The following is a 16,469-nucleotide window of genomic DNA, read 5'->3' as shown; positions in this document are numbered from 1 at the left end:
TAAAGAGTAAGAAATAAAGTTTTATTGCCGTACTTAAAATACATTTATTGCATAATAATTAGTGTGATTATCGCTATCGCTGATACATCCGTGCAATGTCAACGATGTTTGCACTAGTCCGCTTAGGCCTGTTTCCTTAAAATATTTGGTATCGGCATCTACATGGAAATAGATACATAGTAGAAGGGCATCCAAATCCGTCAAAGTCCTTATGAATTAGATCGACCGCTTGTTATGTAGCTATTGCTATTGCTATTACTAATATTTGCGTACAGATGACTGTTGTAGAGCATTGAAGCCATCGAAGTCATTGGTACTCCGGTGGGGCTGCAGTGTAGCGCAGAGGTGCTGCTGGTACTGATGGTACTGGTAGTGCTGGGATTGCTCTGGCCGTTCACCTTCATATTTGGGGGTGTCTGCGGCGGGGTGTCCGGCTGGATCTCGGAAAACCCCACTCTCTGCTGATGAGGATAAGACTGGCTCATGTCTCGGTGCATATTGATAGGGCTCTTGGGGTTGGTCGATCTTGCTCCGATATGTATCCCCATGGCCTCGGTGTACACTGTAGGTATTCGCGAATATGGCGATGCGGCGGCGTAGTTGCTCATCATACTCAGCGGCGAACCGAGCTCGACTTGAGGCCCCATAGTCATGCTGCTTGACTGCGAGGCCTGCTGTTCCGTACTCAGATGAGCCAACGGATCTGGCAGCTGTACTTGTGGATAGAACGAATTCTGGCCGAGATATGCCAATGGCGGTGGTGTCTTGCAGGCGGCTGTGTCGGCCACACTCCAGATCTTCGGCTTGCACGCCGGAACTGGTATGCCACAGTCTCTGCTCAGCTGGTTTTTTTGAAGGCCATAATCGCTTCCACTTTCAGCCCCTGGGGCATGACTCTGACCGTAGCCAGGATTATAATATGCGGGTGTGGCAGGTTGATGCTGCTGCTCCTGTTGGGCATGATGTTGCTGTTGCTGCGAGTGGGGATGCGGGTGCGGGTGCGGGTGCGGGTGCGGATGCGGATTGTGATGTTGGTGCTGATTGTTCTGTTGGTTATGCGTGTGTGCATAGGGACTGTATGCGTGTGCCGGGTGTGGACTGAAGCCGGGAGTACCATATGGTGTTAGACCTCGCATGGCAAGTAAATTCTGCGGCTCAGCGTCGATCTTATCCTCAATATCCAGATCTCTTTCTGTCTTTGCAAGCTCAGACTTAATTCGATGATTTTTTGTATCTGAAGTTAAAAGTTTTGAAATAGGCGTAAAAATAAATTTAATTAGCTTAATTCAAAGTCGGAAGTAGACAAGTTCTTAGAAGACTGAAAACTTGGCACTTGGCACTTTCCACTTGACGTTAACAGCTGGCAACTGGCAACTGGCAACTGGGCGTTTGCCAGTCGCCGGCAAAGGCAAGCAAAAACCCTTGAAATTGTTGGTGGGCGTTGATGCGTGCGACCCTCGCGCAATGCCGTGCAGAAAGCTTTCAGAAACAAAATGCTTTGACTTCCGCCAACAATTCCCCTTGCATGTCCCTTTCTCCTTGCCCTCTGTTTACTACTATATGTGTATGCTTTTAAGGCGGAAAATAAGTATTTGGAGCGAGAAAATCACCAACTCGACCAAGGCCGCTTGTAAGTATGTAAGTATCTGCAGACGAAAGTGCGGGCGCAAGGCCATTTTGCCGACAATGTGCTGTCAACTTCCGGGGAGGATGTCTCCTAGTCAGTCAGACAAATAACGGACAGTCATACAGGCGGAGGGACGGACTGAGGACTGCGGCCGAGAAGACAATGCTTGCATAACATTCGTTTCGCCACATAAATTGTACTTAAAAGGCCACTGCCACAAATCTGTTGTTGGGACCTCGATTGAGGTGGAAAAGGCAGACCGAAACAACGATCAGGCGCTTCGCTAACAGTATGCATGTCCATATGTACACATGTGGACCTTTAAAACGCTTTAGACAAATGGTATTATGTTGGGGTAGAACTGTTGTGTTGAGCTTAGAAACATCGAACAACTACAACTTGAATGCCAAGAGGTACAGCGAGCAAATTAGGTGGCAACTTACCGAATGTGTCGCTGTCTAGTAGCTTTGTACCTTCAACAGATTCTTTTTCCTTTTCGTCTTCTGACATTAATGCGTCGTCATCATCTTCCGTTTTGTTCTTTGGTTCCCATGTCATCTTGTTTTCTTTTTTCAGTCGACGCCGAGCATTCGCGAACCACGTTGAGACCTGCGTAAGTGTCATCTTTGTTATAATGGCCAGCATAATTTTTTCGCCTTTGGTCGGATATGGGTTCTTCTTGTGCTCATTCAGCCACGCCTTTAAGGTTGCCGTTGACTCTCGTGTGGCGTTCTTTCGTCGCGAAGCTAGATCATAGTTAGACCCATAACTGAAATCCACAAAAACGTTAGTGGTCGTAACATATGGGTGCAAGTTTTCCTTATTTCAATTTACAATGAGTCGATTCATTTCGGCTTCAATAATCACAAGAGTCAAAATATAACAACTGTGGAACATCAAGAAACAGCTAATAAGGAAAATAAAAGCAGAAAAAAGCACGCAAGTAAAATGTTCAGATTATCCGTAACACTCAAAATTTTTATTTAAACATTTTTGATTATGCGGCAGCTCTTTATTTATCCGATCTAGATATCGGCTATATTAATTTGGTTGCAAAATATTCTCCCGCCTAGACCACTTTCATTTAGTCCCGCTTTTTATATGTATTTGAAATTCGACTTGTCTGAGCATATGTACAATTTTTTTTTAATCAATAATGGTTTTACTATTACATAGGCTAAAATAATAAGCTAAAGAAGAAATTCGACTTGTCTGAGTATATGTACAATTTCTTTTAATCAATAATGGTTTTACATGTACATAGGCTAATATAATAAGCTAAAGAAGATTCAATATTGCACAAAGTAGCAATCGAGTTAAGATTGGGTCAAGTCCAAGTTTAAAGACAAATTTATGCAATATTTTGCAATTTACTAAGTTGCACTTTTATTCTATGAAAATAATTTTGATCACGCAATAACTTAAGTGTCGCACAACCAAAACGCCCTAAGAATTTTAATATCTACATTTGTAACCTCTCTCAACTTAGCTCGCGAGACAATCAAAAGCTCTTCCCTTTCAGCTATAAACTTATTGAGTTTAGTTAAATTTTTAAAAGCTCCGCAGCGCGCCGTCTTTTCTCTGGAGACGAGAAAGAAAGGGAGTAGAAACCCCTTACAGATTGTCGCCATTCTCTGACACAGTTTTTGCTGGGTCTATGCCTGCTTGCTCCTTGCCGCTTGCCGCATGTCGCATGCCGCTTGGACGACTTAAACCTTTTGTGGTAATAAAAAACTCAGCAGACGATGCACGAAACTTTTGGCAGCAGTCCCATAAAAACATTTTAAACTCGCTTAACTTTTTTAGTGGCGCATTTGTTTGTTGTTTGCATTTGTTGTCGCTCTGAATTGGAAACTCACCCATAAGCGGCCAAAGTCGGATCATAGGAATAATAGCCGCTGGTCGATTGCAGGCCAGCTGGACCCCACGCGCTTATATCGGAAGTGGAGCTGGTGTCCTTAATGCCATATGGATTGTTCTGCAATTTAAATAACATACATAGTCAGTCATTTAAGCCAGGGCACTTAAACATGCTAGTCCGATAACATCTATATATAAGCTCAAACTAGTTGTTCACTGTATCTAGTCTTGCGAATCATTTGCGTCAAACTGTGATCGCAACAGGAAACCGGTTCAAGTCGATTTTGGTTGCTCTTAGCTTATACTTAAAACGGAATTATGCCTACTACTCATATCAAATTATTAATAAGTTTAGCACTAGCAACAGAATAACTAGAACAGCGGAACTTACCAGAGGCGTATAGAAGGCCGAATTGTCCACACCAATGCTCGGGTAAGGATTTTGCTCATTGGAGGGGTAAGGTCCTCCATACACACCCACTCCAGCTGGCGGTATCGATATCCGGGAATATCCACCAAGCGACAGGCGCCCCGAATCATACTGACACGAGCAAACAGTGTGTCCCGAGACGGGATCCGTGATAATCAGGCGTCCGTTTTCACAGCACGGCATTGAACTATCAATTCGGCTTTGAATAGCTATGCCGGCACGTTCGGCATCCGTTTCTGCGGCGCCTGTCATAACATCGCTCCTTACTGCATCTGCATCCGCTGGTGATATGGCAGAGACTGTCGGGCCCGCATTGTTGGATGATTGCGAAATTGCACCTGGACTAACGGGGCCTGTTATGCCTGTTGCTGTTGTAGTCGAGCCAGCCGAGGGGCTGAGTGAAGCGTCATTTGTGCCAGATAAGGGCGAAGGCACTGAACCCGATGTTCCAACAAGACCACTCTGACTACCCCCAGCCGATGCCGATGCCGATGCCGAAGCCGCAGCCGACGTTCCCTCATGTACCTGAGAAGAGTAAAAACAAAAAGCCAAAACATTTTACTAAAGCATTATACCATACAGCAAAGCGAAAAGCTGCAGTATAATAATTCAAAAAACAGGTGATGAGCTCAAGGTCAACGATACGAGAACGTTTCATTTCGGTCAGGGGTCTATGGACGACACGCCGTCCCGGGCCCTTGGACCGAAATCAACAAAGCAGATTAAGACGATAACTTCAAATGTCAAAATATTTTATTAGCCTGGCGCATTTTGCAATGCGTTCCATCTATTTTCACTTCATTAATTTTCAATTTATCACAGTCAGATTTCAGATACTGTTGCGGTCTTCTCTGCTCCGTTGCTCCGCTCCGTTGCTCGGACTCAGGCTTTGTTTTGGGCTCGGGCCTGAACTCTGCCTCGGCTGGGCCACAATTTGAGGAGGGTACAACTGAACTGAAGCACGGGAAAGGGAAAGGGATTGAGATCGACAGCGCGATCGAGAATGGGCACAGTAAGCAAAAAGAGCAGGAAATCGTATGCGGACTCAGGTATGCGCTTGAACGATAACCGCAACGAATCGCTTTCGAAAAAGAGGTACCCAACCAGCCAGCATTAGCAGTGGCTGCAAAGGCAAGTGGCTTGTCAAGTCTATGTGTAAGTCCAAAAAGGTACTCAAAATACAGACAGATCGGCAGACAGTACGAGCGACATTCATTACTATCGATATCCCCATCGATATCCCCAATTCCAGAAAATCACAATGAGCGGTAAACTAATTTGATGTTGTTATTTTCTACCTTGCCTACTCAAGGCTGTTTGCGTTCTGGCTAAGGCACACATTCGGATAATCTTTACAATAAAGTAATTGTTCTGCCTGTCAAGAATGCAATCGAAAGACACTTTTCTTATATTTTTCAAAAGAATCAGCTCAAAAGCCGGAGGCAATCTCTTTATTTTATTACTCACACATCATAATCTGCCTGCTACCGGTAGCGAACTGAAAATCATAGCTACTACCCCATTCAAATAACTATAGTATGTCTACCTAATAATAATAGTGGCAATTCAGCGCTGAACAGCGCTGACTTTAAACACCTCCTGAGGGGTAGCTAATCGCAAACCGATTTCGTATAGTCGTGTGGCCGTCTGGTCATGGAGCGAGTCGAGGACAAACTTGAAATGATTGCATAATGAAGGCGTTTTCATGAATGAAATCTAATGAATGGCCAATGGTCACCAGCTGACCAGTAGAAAGCATGAGAGGGAGAACAGCCAACCTAGCGACTAAGTGTAACAAAAACCACCAACAACATCGTCCAGTGGAACAATAAAAGCTACAACAAGAAAATAAGATTAACAACAACAAGTGGCAATGGTAAAGGCCCTGGGCTGGTGGACTCCACACCGTCTCCCGCTTGAGCTAATGTACAAAACGTTGCGCGCGCTCGTTCTTATTTTTATTTTTATTTTTATATGCGATTGGAACATCAATTTCAGTTTTTGTGGCCGCCCATAAAAAATACATATCAGCAGCAGCAGCAGCGACGACGGCGACGACAACGACACCGACAGGCATGCACTAGTCAGCGCTTATTATCGGCACGCAAGTCAGTTTATTTTTAATGATTCTCACTCACCCACTCCGACGCAGAGAGACTTGACTAGGTATAATATGCATTGTGGACTGCAGGAAGCGCAGCGATGTTTACTCTGCCTGGTCTTATCATTAGGTAGACAAAGATAGGACTCTAGTCCTTGGCTTTGGCTTTGGCTGTGGCTGCGGCTCTGGCCCTGGCTCTTGCTAAAAGTCTCTAGTTTCAGCAACTCGGAAATGTTGCAAATGTTGGCAAGTGTTGGCAACTATTAAATATTGCTTTATAGTTGGCTGTTTTATGTGTTTAATATTGCGATAAACGGTGTGAATTTCATGTTGGCTTTCAAGTGTTGGCATGTGGGTAATCAGCCAAGGATATTAACGGCCTGCCCAGCAGCGCCATCAACCGAATACACACATTTTATTAGCTTCTGAACCTATTCACTCTGCATGATGACGCGTTAACTGATAATAACCAGAAATTAGCAGCTTTCTCTTGGTTTTGCAACAATTCATTTAATCTTTCTTACAAAGGTGAAAGAAAATAAGTATTTAAAAACTAGCTAAAGACTGCGTTCAGTGCTGGCCCATCTATTATATATCTGTGATATTCTAGCGTGAAAGCAGCTTGGAACAAGCAAGCGTGCAGCATTAAAATTTAAGCACTGGGTATATTATATGAGTAATGTAAAATTGGTCTCCGCAGTTGTTGCTCCATTTGTAGCATGACTCATGTTCAAAGAATAAAATAGGATAACATATTGTTTGCTTCCAAAGGCAATAAGCATTGACAGGGGAGAAAATTTGCAAGTAAATCGGAAAGAACAGCAAGTGAATATCGTTTTCCATCAAGCGTGGATGCCAACATGCAGGGGCATAGCTGCTCTCTTGGTTAGGTGCCTTTGATGTCTACCATAGACGCAGATCAGAAGCTAAAAGCCACTGGCACCAATGCTCTGAGACGCTGCCCACCCGCTCTGCCCAAGATGTTGAGAAAACGTATTGCCGTCACTTTATGGTTATTAATTTTATGATTTACGTTAAAGCTCACGAAACGAGTGATCGTCCACCCCTGTCGTATGGATTGGAGCCATACGGCTTCGATCCATTCAGGTCGGGTTCCACCCCATCGATTCCAATTGCCAATTGCTTAAAGCAGCAAAGGAGGATGGCCTGTCAACTTTATTTTGTTGTTGCTGTTGCTGTTGAGTGTGCGTGCAGTGGTTGCTGTCGATTGTTGAGCTGCTGTTGCTTCGGCTTTGTCTGTCTCTGCTACTGCTTGGAGATGCGCTTATAGGTTATTCTTGTTGTTGCACTCCTTACAACTGCAACAACAACAACAATAACAAAAAAAACAGAAAGAACAACCTTCTTGAAAAAATTAAAACAAAGAGTCTGCTGCTCTGCACTAGGTTGTTGTTGTTGTTGTTCTTGCTGCTGCTGCTGCTGACGCCAACAGCATTGCAACGGCGCCGCCAGCACAACAGCAGCAGTATTGGCAAACAATAAGCGAAAATAAAAGGCTCTGCAGATTGCAACTGGAGCTAGAGCTGAGAAAGAACCAAAATGTGGTTCGGCTGTCGTCATTTTAGTTTTAGGTTTTAGCCTGAGCTCTGAGTTCTGAACCCTGCAGAAGGAGAAGGAGCAGGGTGTCTTGACATTTGGCATATTCTCACATTCATTCGTAGGAGTGCAGCGGACGTAGCTACACGCACAAACGCACAGACACACACACACAGACCATGCGTGCAGGCAATACGAAAACGAAAACGAATACGCATACCCCAAGCCCTGGCGCGAGTTTTTGCTAATGTGAATAAGTTGCCTTGGTCCTGTTGCTATTGCCGCTGTCTTGGCCGTAGTTGTGGCTGTTGCTGTCGCTGTGTTCGTTTTATTGAATTAACTTCAGTTTCAGTAGTTGATGTCGTTCCCATTCCCTGCTCCCGCCATGGACCCAACTTCCTTTGTTTTGAGTCGCTGTGGTGCTTCCAAAGCTTGCATTAAAAATTCATAAATCAATTATGGAATGCTCACTGCAAAATATTAGTTTTTTCTCGCATCATTTGGCATGCCTCTCGACCAGGTCCAAGCACTGGTCGGACCTTGTGGCCTATCAGATAGGACACAAGCCCGCTCGATGTGATGCCTCTACATCCTCATCCTCTGCACAGCTTGGGAATTTGAGATATTTTGCAATGGAGTGCCTGAAGTGCTCGTCGCAAGTTGACAATCCCATGCCTCTGCTTGGGACGGAAGCTGTTGCCTCTGATTAAATTTATATATTGAATTCGTCAGCGATTTTGGCGTGTCATATTTTGGATTCCAACGTGGCGTTGAAATTAAAATTAAATTAATGAACTTATGTACCCATACAAATACGAGTCCATACGAGTCATTTCGCATACGTATGTGCCTATATATGTGTATACCAGCGTTGCCGCAGGACTGAGAATATTTTTTGAAAAATATTTAATTTTATCGCATTGCTTGTGAAGCAAAATAAATAAACCAAGTTTATTTCGGCACAATTTTGTGAAAATTCCCAGTACTAATATGTAAGCTTATAATCATAGCTGCATACATCACGGTAGCGGTGCACAGAGCTGTTCTTGTTTATCCTTTTGATAATATGTTATACTTTATTATTGGTAATTGCCATATTGACACCCTTGAATTTATAAATATTTAAAACAGGACCATTCTGGTTGCTGAAAACAAAATGTTTATACAGACAGACATGCCTATTTTGCCTCAGGTTGTCAGCCTGATCAAGAATAAATATATGGGATCTGTGAGTAACGTAGGATAGAAACATATCTAATGCGACTAAACTACAAACTCCTTTGCGATCGGCCTAAAGCTCAGCCTTTTAAATTGGGATAAAATAATAATATATATAAAAGCACGCTTTTCAATTTTTTATTTTAATAATACCGTTTAAAATTATTATAAAATAAAAGTTTATAGCAACTTTGTACATAAAAATTAAATACAAGTTGTTCCTCGATTCAATTTGTTGTTTAATTCATTCCTGATTTACTTCGGTCCCTGCTTTGTGCTGTTATCTCTGAATTTTTAAAGAATTCTTATAACTACGTTCAAAGATTAGCCCGTCCTGGGGTTTTTAAGTGATTATGTTAATATGAATCAATCGGTTACAATTGTAACAAAAAGAAAAAGATTTCTAAATAGAAATTATTCATTGAGTTTATCAAGCAATCCAGAAAATTGGAAGAAAAGTGCCTTAAGATAATTTATAGAACATAAGCTCAAAGTGCAAATCTTCAATGATATTGTAACCAGTCCATATTTTAATATCTGTCCGATGTTGCATTTCGAAATGTTACACTCCTTTAATAAGAATTGGGTTCAAATAAACATGCTCCTGTCGCTTTCAGGACACCAACAACGAAATCCACAATGGCAGCAGTAGAAGCATCGACAACCGCAACATAACAAGAGACAACTACACACAACACAACACAACACATAACATTCCCAATTGACAATTTACAATTTACAGCAATAGCTATTCACACACGCAGATGTGCACCTACACACAAATACACATGCATGTATGTATGTATGTATATGTTTTAAAATTGTTGTTCATGGCATGTGCGTTAGAAGGGCGCACTTTGCACATCTGCAGCCATAATTATAGTCGATAATCTGGGCGTTCATTATTTTAATTATTGTAATTTACCAAGCTTGCATATTATAATAAATGACAGTCTCCATTCCTATTCGGATGGGCATAAATTTATTTGACCAGACAACGGGTATTGGTCAATAGCACTGGGATAAGGACTAGGACGGACACACACGGACATGTTCTTGAAATCATCAGTGGAAAATACATTTACCACAGCCACAGCCACTGCGAGAGGCAATGGGAGCCTTTAGCGAAATAATTTAAATAACTATTACAGAGCTTCATTCACATGCCGCTTGTGCGCCTTCCAGAGGCCCGCTCCCCGTCCCGTCCCCCGTTCTCCGTCATCACCATCACCATCGCTGTCGCTGTCGCTGTCGCAGTCTGCCTATTAACTCGGTAATTATGAGCAGAGCCCTAATGTTGTTGCACCGCAGCTTAGAGTAGCTCGGTGGCGAGCACGTACAGCTACAGCCACAATAGCACAAGAGGCCTGCAACATGTCCTAAATTGTGCAACATTTGCTTCGGGCGGCTATTATTTGCATGTGTCCGAGCCAAAGAGCTGTCCACAGCTCTTGAATATTCATGCGACGGCGACTCAGCATTATTTAAATTTATGTTTATTTCAAATAATGCTGTTAAACTCAATGCCCCCATTCGCTGGAGTCGCTCCTCACACTGAAATCAACGAATTACAATCCCAACTAAAGATACCGAGGACTCTTTAATATCGTGCTGGCTAACTCAAAGCGTTCTCGACAATTGGGTGGGGAGGGCAGAGTCAATGAGTGTGTAAGCTAATTAAGCACTTGACATTTGGGAGATTTCTTCTTAAGGCATGTGCGTTTCATTTCATGAGCTTTATTTGAAGGGTTGGCTTACCTGATTTGCCGACGGGTATCCATATCCAAACTGCGCATATGCAGCCATCGTCACTTTCGCCTTTGTCGCCGCCGATGTGCTAAAGGCAGGTCACGAATGTGAGAGCTCACCGTGGGGCGTCCGCGCCCTGCGAGGATGTTGATTCTGATGCTACGGGATGCTGACGGACTAAGGGGTTGGGTGCTGGATGGTGGGGCTGCCGGGTGGCGTGCGTGCTCGATTCGAGCGCGACTAAGCACTCAGGGCGCTTTTGTTGTTCGCTTTCGCTGTTGTTGGTTTGTTGGCTGCTGTGCAATTGTTGTTTCTCTTGTTCTTGTTCTTGTTGTTATTGTTATTATTGTCTTTATTGTTGTTACGCTCTTGTGTTGTTGGCTGTGTTGAAAATTGATAAAACAAATTGTCGATGTCGAGCTGTTCTGTTAATGTCGTCGGAAAATGTTTTGTTTGTTTTGTGTGACTTTGCGATTCGTTTTTTATTGCCGACTTTTACCCTTTAAGGCCACACAACAAAGCGTTTATCTAATAACTATCCGTACGTAATGCATATACACTCAATGTAAGTTTATTTTAATTCCGACATTGCTACAATTGCAAATAATGTTGATATACTTCACAGATCGTTATGTGAAGATCGTTTACTTTGCAGTAGCCTCTTGCTAAAATCAATTCAAATAAAACACGCTTATATTATAATATATCCACACAATTTGTACATAAACACTCTTTGTTTGTTCACGTCTGTTATTTTAGAACTGATCTGCGAAATCCCCAACCTGCCAATGGCCTTTCAACAGCGTTAGTAGAACTCGCTAATGCCTCGCGCTTGAAATTTCGACACAGGCCCAACAAAGATGCGCACCTATTCGCGTTCGAGCACAAACTGGTCTGTCGGCATTAGCTGCGGAACAACAAGGCCCGAATCGAGCGCAAGAGCAGGAAGAAGTCAACCAAATGGAATGGGTGAGCGAGCAAGCAATTGTGTACTGCTCAGTGGCAGTTCCAACCAGAGAGCGAGTCGCTCAGCCTGTCTCATTCGCTGGCTTGTTTTGCGTTGGAAGAAGCGAGATGCAAATGTTGCGCTCTGATACCGTTGCTGTCGTCAACGCCCACCTACGACTGGAAGTATGTTTACCACAGCACGCAGCTCGATTTCCAGTGCAAGTGATTCCCCTCTTACAATGCTGGAAATAACTTTATGGCGGATGTGCGATCGAAAGGCTTCTCTAAATTGAAAATCTAAATTAGCATGTTCCCAATAAAAATCAGTTTTGTATTATTAACAACTGTAACCATTCAAACACAATATTATTACAGCATCAATTGATGTTGTTAAAGGTCTTGAATTATATGTATGTAAGTACATAATTATGTTTTATTTTAGGTTTTTATTCATTTACTTTATTCGAACCTAAAGCAATAACATTATCAAAAACTGATTTCAAAATCTCTTAGTTAAATTATGCTTTGTGTTATTAACAATTAAAAAATTGTATTTAATTCAATAATTGAATAATTGTTTTTTATTTGTGTAATTTCTTAGACAATTTCAATAGCTGACCTTGATGATTCGATATTTGACACTCTATATGTGTTTACAATATTAAAAATAAAAAAACACAAACAATTTATTTTGAAATGAAATCGAATACGAGGCCACTTTAAGGTCTGCATCCAAATAGATGTATTCTTATTTATGAAAAATGGGCAGCGTCAGGTCGTCAGTTTCAGTGAAGTCCTTGTAAAACGAGAGCTCCAGAATTTTGGGTGTGTACGCACCTAGACATGGGCGTATTGTCGCAGAGACACATGTTGTTTCCTAGATTCAAATTCCTCAAGTACTAGATGCACTCTCGTGATCATAATAAGTCGCAGGCACTTGATGGCGCCATGTAACCCAAAATCAGATGGTTTTCTGCATGTCGAGGCATCGGCCTCACAACTTAATCGTACAGTTTAATTAAAATTAACAATAGCTTTATGTTCATATGGGAGCTTTTACAGAGCTTAAACACAAGTGAAGAAGAATGTTGAATTCCTGCTTGAATTTATCATGCATACGCATATTGGTAGAAGATTAAAAACTAAAGTATCTATTTTTGTATTACCAAATTAAATTCGGACTGCTTCCTTGTCACCGGACATAACATGCAGATTATATTGAAAACAATTTAAATGCAGATTTGAACGCTACCAGAAAATATTCTTCACCACACACACACACATGTACATACATGCTACCGCTAGTGAAGGTGGGCGTGAGAATAAACATAAAGTAAGCACCAGCTGTTCAAATGGGAGTTTCTGGCGCTCATCATCCCTTGCTCCCATCTCCGACTCCTGACTCAGATTTTCCTCTGACGGCATTGCTGCTTCTTATTTAAGTGTTGTTTCATGTCACCTGGAAAGCAATTGGACATGAAATTGTCGCTTTTCGGTAGATATGTGAGTGGCACACATATTCACGCACACAAACGGCTTGTCCGTATGTACACACATATATCTCTCATCCATTCGAATGTATGTGTGCATAGAGATAGATAAATCGGTTTATTCTTCAAATTGTGCTTCTTAAATTGCAATTTGGGCAGAGCATCAGTGCATCTATGAAAGTGATAAAATAAAATCTTCGTCGCAAAAGGCAGAAGATGAAGTCCCCGGAACATGCAATGAATGGACTCAATGTCAATTGTTTTAAATAAATTTATTTGTGCATGTGCCGCTCTTTACTCAAGGGAAGACAAGCAACACTAAAGATTGTGCGACAAATTGCTAAGGTCCTTACTCTCCTACGCACGTCCATTTTAATTGTTTACTCTTTCGCTTATGATAATATCTATGCCCAATCCCCTCTGTGGGTGACGATGGCAGACACTGCGGAGTCGAGTACTAAAAACTCAGCTCAGAGGAGCTGTTGTGCGAAGGGGCTACAAGGGAGTCACCAATCAGTGCCCATAATATGCTTTGTATGCACCTTATCAGTTCCATTGATATCGTATCAGCACCTGACATCTTATCGACCACTTGAAATGGGATTGCTCATCAAACAAAGCAAAGCGCTCACAACATTTTCTAAACATTCATAAATGGAAACATATTTACTCACTTTTCAAAACAAATCAACAAATGGGTGTTCTTTGTGTTTCAAGTGCCGTCAACTCTGGCCAAGTTTGAGCTCGCTTCGCGCCTAATATTGGGTATGGCGTGGGGACAGGAACTTGAGCAGACACTGACACTGTAACTGTAACTGTATCTGGTCCCAGTCTGACTACGCCGTCAGATTGGGAGCCCTTCCCTTGAATTCCCTGCGCGTGCGTTCTCTTCTTTGTCGGCATTTCAACAACAACAGTCACGATTGATTGCCCCAGTCGTCAGTCGACAGACGCTGATTTCTAATTTACAATTGGGACTTCAAACATTCGAGCAAGCAAGTTTGTATTGAAGCATACCTGTAGGTATTGTGGCTAGTGCCCAGCCCGGCACGTGATAAGTGACCCACGAAAGCAGCACACTTAAACAACTCTTCCTGCCAAGTTAGCTAGCTGCGCTTATTGTCACGCCTTCACGAGTGTGGTATGGCTAATGCTAATGGGACGCAAAACGAGGTCGGGGAAATCACTTTTCATTGGCACGAGTCTTAGAGCAATTAAACAAAAATTAAATCACCCCATTGTCTCTCTTCGTTTGAGCTATATCCGTATATAATATCGTACGGCTTTCAATGATAAGCCATCTAAGTTATACATACAGAAAATTTTTAAGTCATATCTGTTTAGCAAGCACTACACAAAACTAAATATACTCAACAATGTGAGGATTTGCTCTTTGCTGAGCTCATGACTCCCTCTTCAGTTCACATTTTGTCTCCCCATTGTAAGTAAAAATTAAAATCAGATGATAAAAACGTATTATGTTCTGTTTATTACACGTTATAAATACAAAATGGAATTTCTCTCGCCAATTAAGGAAAAAGTGTCCAACAATTATGTAAATAAATAACATGACACAAAGAAACTTGCATATATACATATAAATTTAATTATTACATTTATTTTTGGTTCAATTTTCGAATTAACATTGACTATTAGGGTGTAATTATAAGCAATGTAAATACGCACATGGAAACATTTATCCATGCCTCCCAATGGAATGAAGCTGTTTTCGTATGTTGTCACATTGCGGACTCGGCAAGCAGCGCGAGATTCGAGACTCGTGTTTGCCACCCAGCGTGTTCAGTATTTGCGAATTTCAAATTTAAATTCCATGTCATTCCGTGTAAATCATTTGCAAAATTAAGCGGCACCGCGTTGCAGAGACCATGGTAATTTATCAAGAATAAATCATTTTAAGCGTTCCCGGTTCCTGGATGTTGGTTTATAGCCAAATACAAGTGCACAAGTGGATCTGCATCTACATCTGCATATGCATCTGCATCTATATCAAAGTGCAAGTGACGCCCTTTTAGGCCCCCGGGCTTGTCAACCGTCATTCAAATGCATACCTGTCGCCAGTACTGAGTACTTGGAGCTGGGGATTGTGATAAATGGTAGATTAGCAGGCAAATTTTAGAGAGCGAAGCTGCGACACTGAAATGTTCACCTCAAGCATCCCAATCTCCCAGCTCTATGCTTTCTATTTATGCGCAACACAGTAATTAGTGATTAAGTTGATGCAGTTCACGTTCGTATATACCGGGAGAAAAAAAGAAAAAATTCTACCTTTCTACCAAGTCTATTTTCATCTAGCGCGGCGGCTAGATTACATCTAATGTATAACAAATAATTAGCAATCCAGCAATTCAATTGCTCTCAATGCAAACGTACTTAGTATCGCAAAGCCATCTACAATGCATGTAAATTTACTGATGGATAGGTATAAATAAAATTATCAATGACTCTTTGTGTTGTTTTAGAGAACGACATAGCGCTTTAAAATTAATTCAAGTCGATTAAAACTAATTGATACGATGCGTAGCACTAGTGACATCGTTAACTAATTACGGCCAAGTGCAAATGCTTATAAAAGTAAAGTAAATAATTATTTTTCGTCGATGACAAGCGTCGTCTGCTGGCGCAATTTAAAAGCAATCATTAATTATGGACGACTTAATTTTAGGAAGTCGTGGCGACAACGACATCAAGCGTACACATACAAACAAATGTATATATAATGCATTCAGTTACAGTTACAAGTACATATGTATATTGTGAGTGCAAGAACAAGTGTAGGTTAATATGTATCGTGGCATTAGTAGATATTTGTCTCTGGTTTCCTTTACGACGACACAAACTATAAAAAATACAATGTAAATGCTCCTGCTAAGTTGAGTTTATCTAAATATTCTATACATTCTGGGATGCGAGTTTGCTGAAAATGTTTTGAGCCGATAACAGACAGAAGAATTAGAATGGTAAGAATATCTTATAAAACAAGATTCTGAACTAAAATGGACAACTTGGTATTCAAAGCTTTACATATCGATTGTCTTGGCTTTTGCGACAAATGTATTTTTCACATTTTGGCATTTACAAGTGTGAACATGGAGGACCTCCTCCTGGCAGAGTTTATCAAGCATATATGTTCTTGATCACAACTATGATATGTGACTATATGTATGTGAGCGTGCGAGCCCCAAGCTCAAAAAGAACATAAAAAGTCGATATCCTTTTTTAATTATATGATTAATGTGTAATTTGATTATATATTTATGCTATGTAAAAGGTACGTCATGTATTAGTGGAATAAAATGGGCTCTTGATGTTGACAATAAATGAATTGTGAGTTTATGAACTTAATTCGCGAGTGGTTTGCTTAAGAACTTAATTCACCCATAATTTAAAGAGATTTAAGGCCCGATTGGAAAACTAGATAGCTGGCAATTACAAGCCAAATGTATTCCACCTGAACCCATTACTCACATT

At 41.5% G+C, this 16,469-nt stretch overlaps 1 protein-coding gene across 1 annotated transcript; it reads right to left on the bottom strand.

Moving 5' to 3' along the window:
* Nucleotides 1-10,867, bottom strand: LOC108600792 (homeobox protein caupolican). Its single transcript, XM_017988567.2, has 5 exons — nucleotides 10,552-10,867; nucleotides 3,879-4,442; nucleotides 3,487-3,605; nucleotides 2,071-2,396; nucleotides 1-1,234 (listed from the first exon to the last, which is right to left on the bottom strand). The coding sequence occupies exons 1-5, from the start codon at nucleotides 10,597-10,599 to the stop codon at nucleotides 210-212; spliced, it is 2,082 nt and encodes a 693-aa protein (XP_017844056.1). The 5' UTR covers nucleotides 10,600-10,867; the 3' UTR covers nucleotides 1-209.
* Nucleotides 10,868-16,469: the final 5,602 nt, after the last annotated feature.

This window comes from Drosophila busckii, unplaced genomic scaffold (genome assembly GCF_011750605.1).
Source record: "Drosophila busckii strain San Diego stock center, stock number 13000-0081.31 unplaced genomic scaffold, ASM1175060v1 chrUn_07, whole genome shotgun sequence".
In the NCBI taxonomy this organism is placed as follows: domain Eukaryota; kingdom Metazoa; phylum Arthropoda; class Insecta; order Diptera; family Drosophilidae; genus Drosophila; species Drosophila busckii.
The sequence above is the reverse complement of the archived record's forward strand: the minus strand, read 5'-3'. Positions and strand labels throughout refer to the sequence as shown.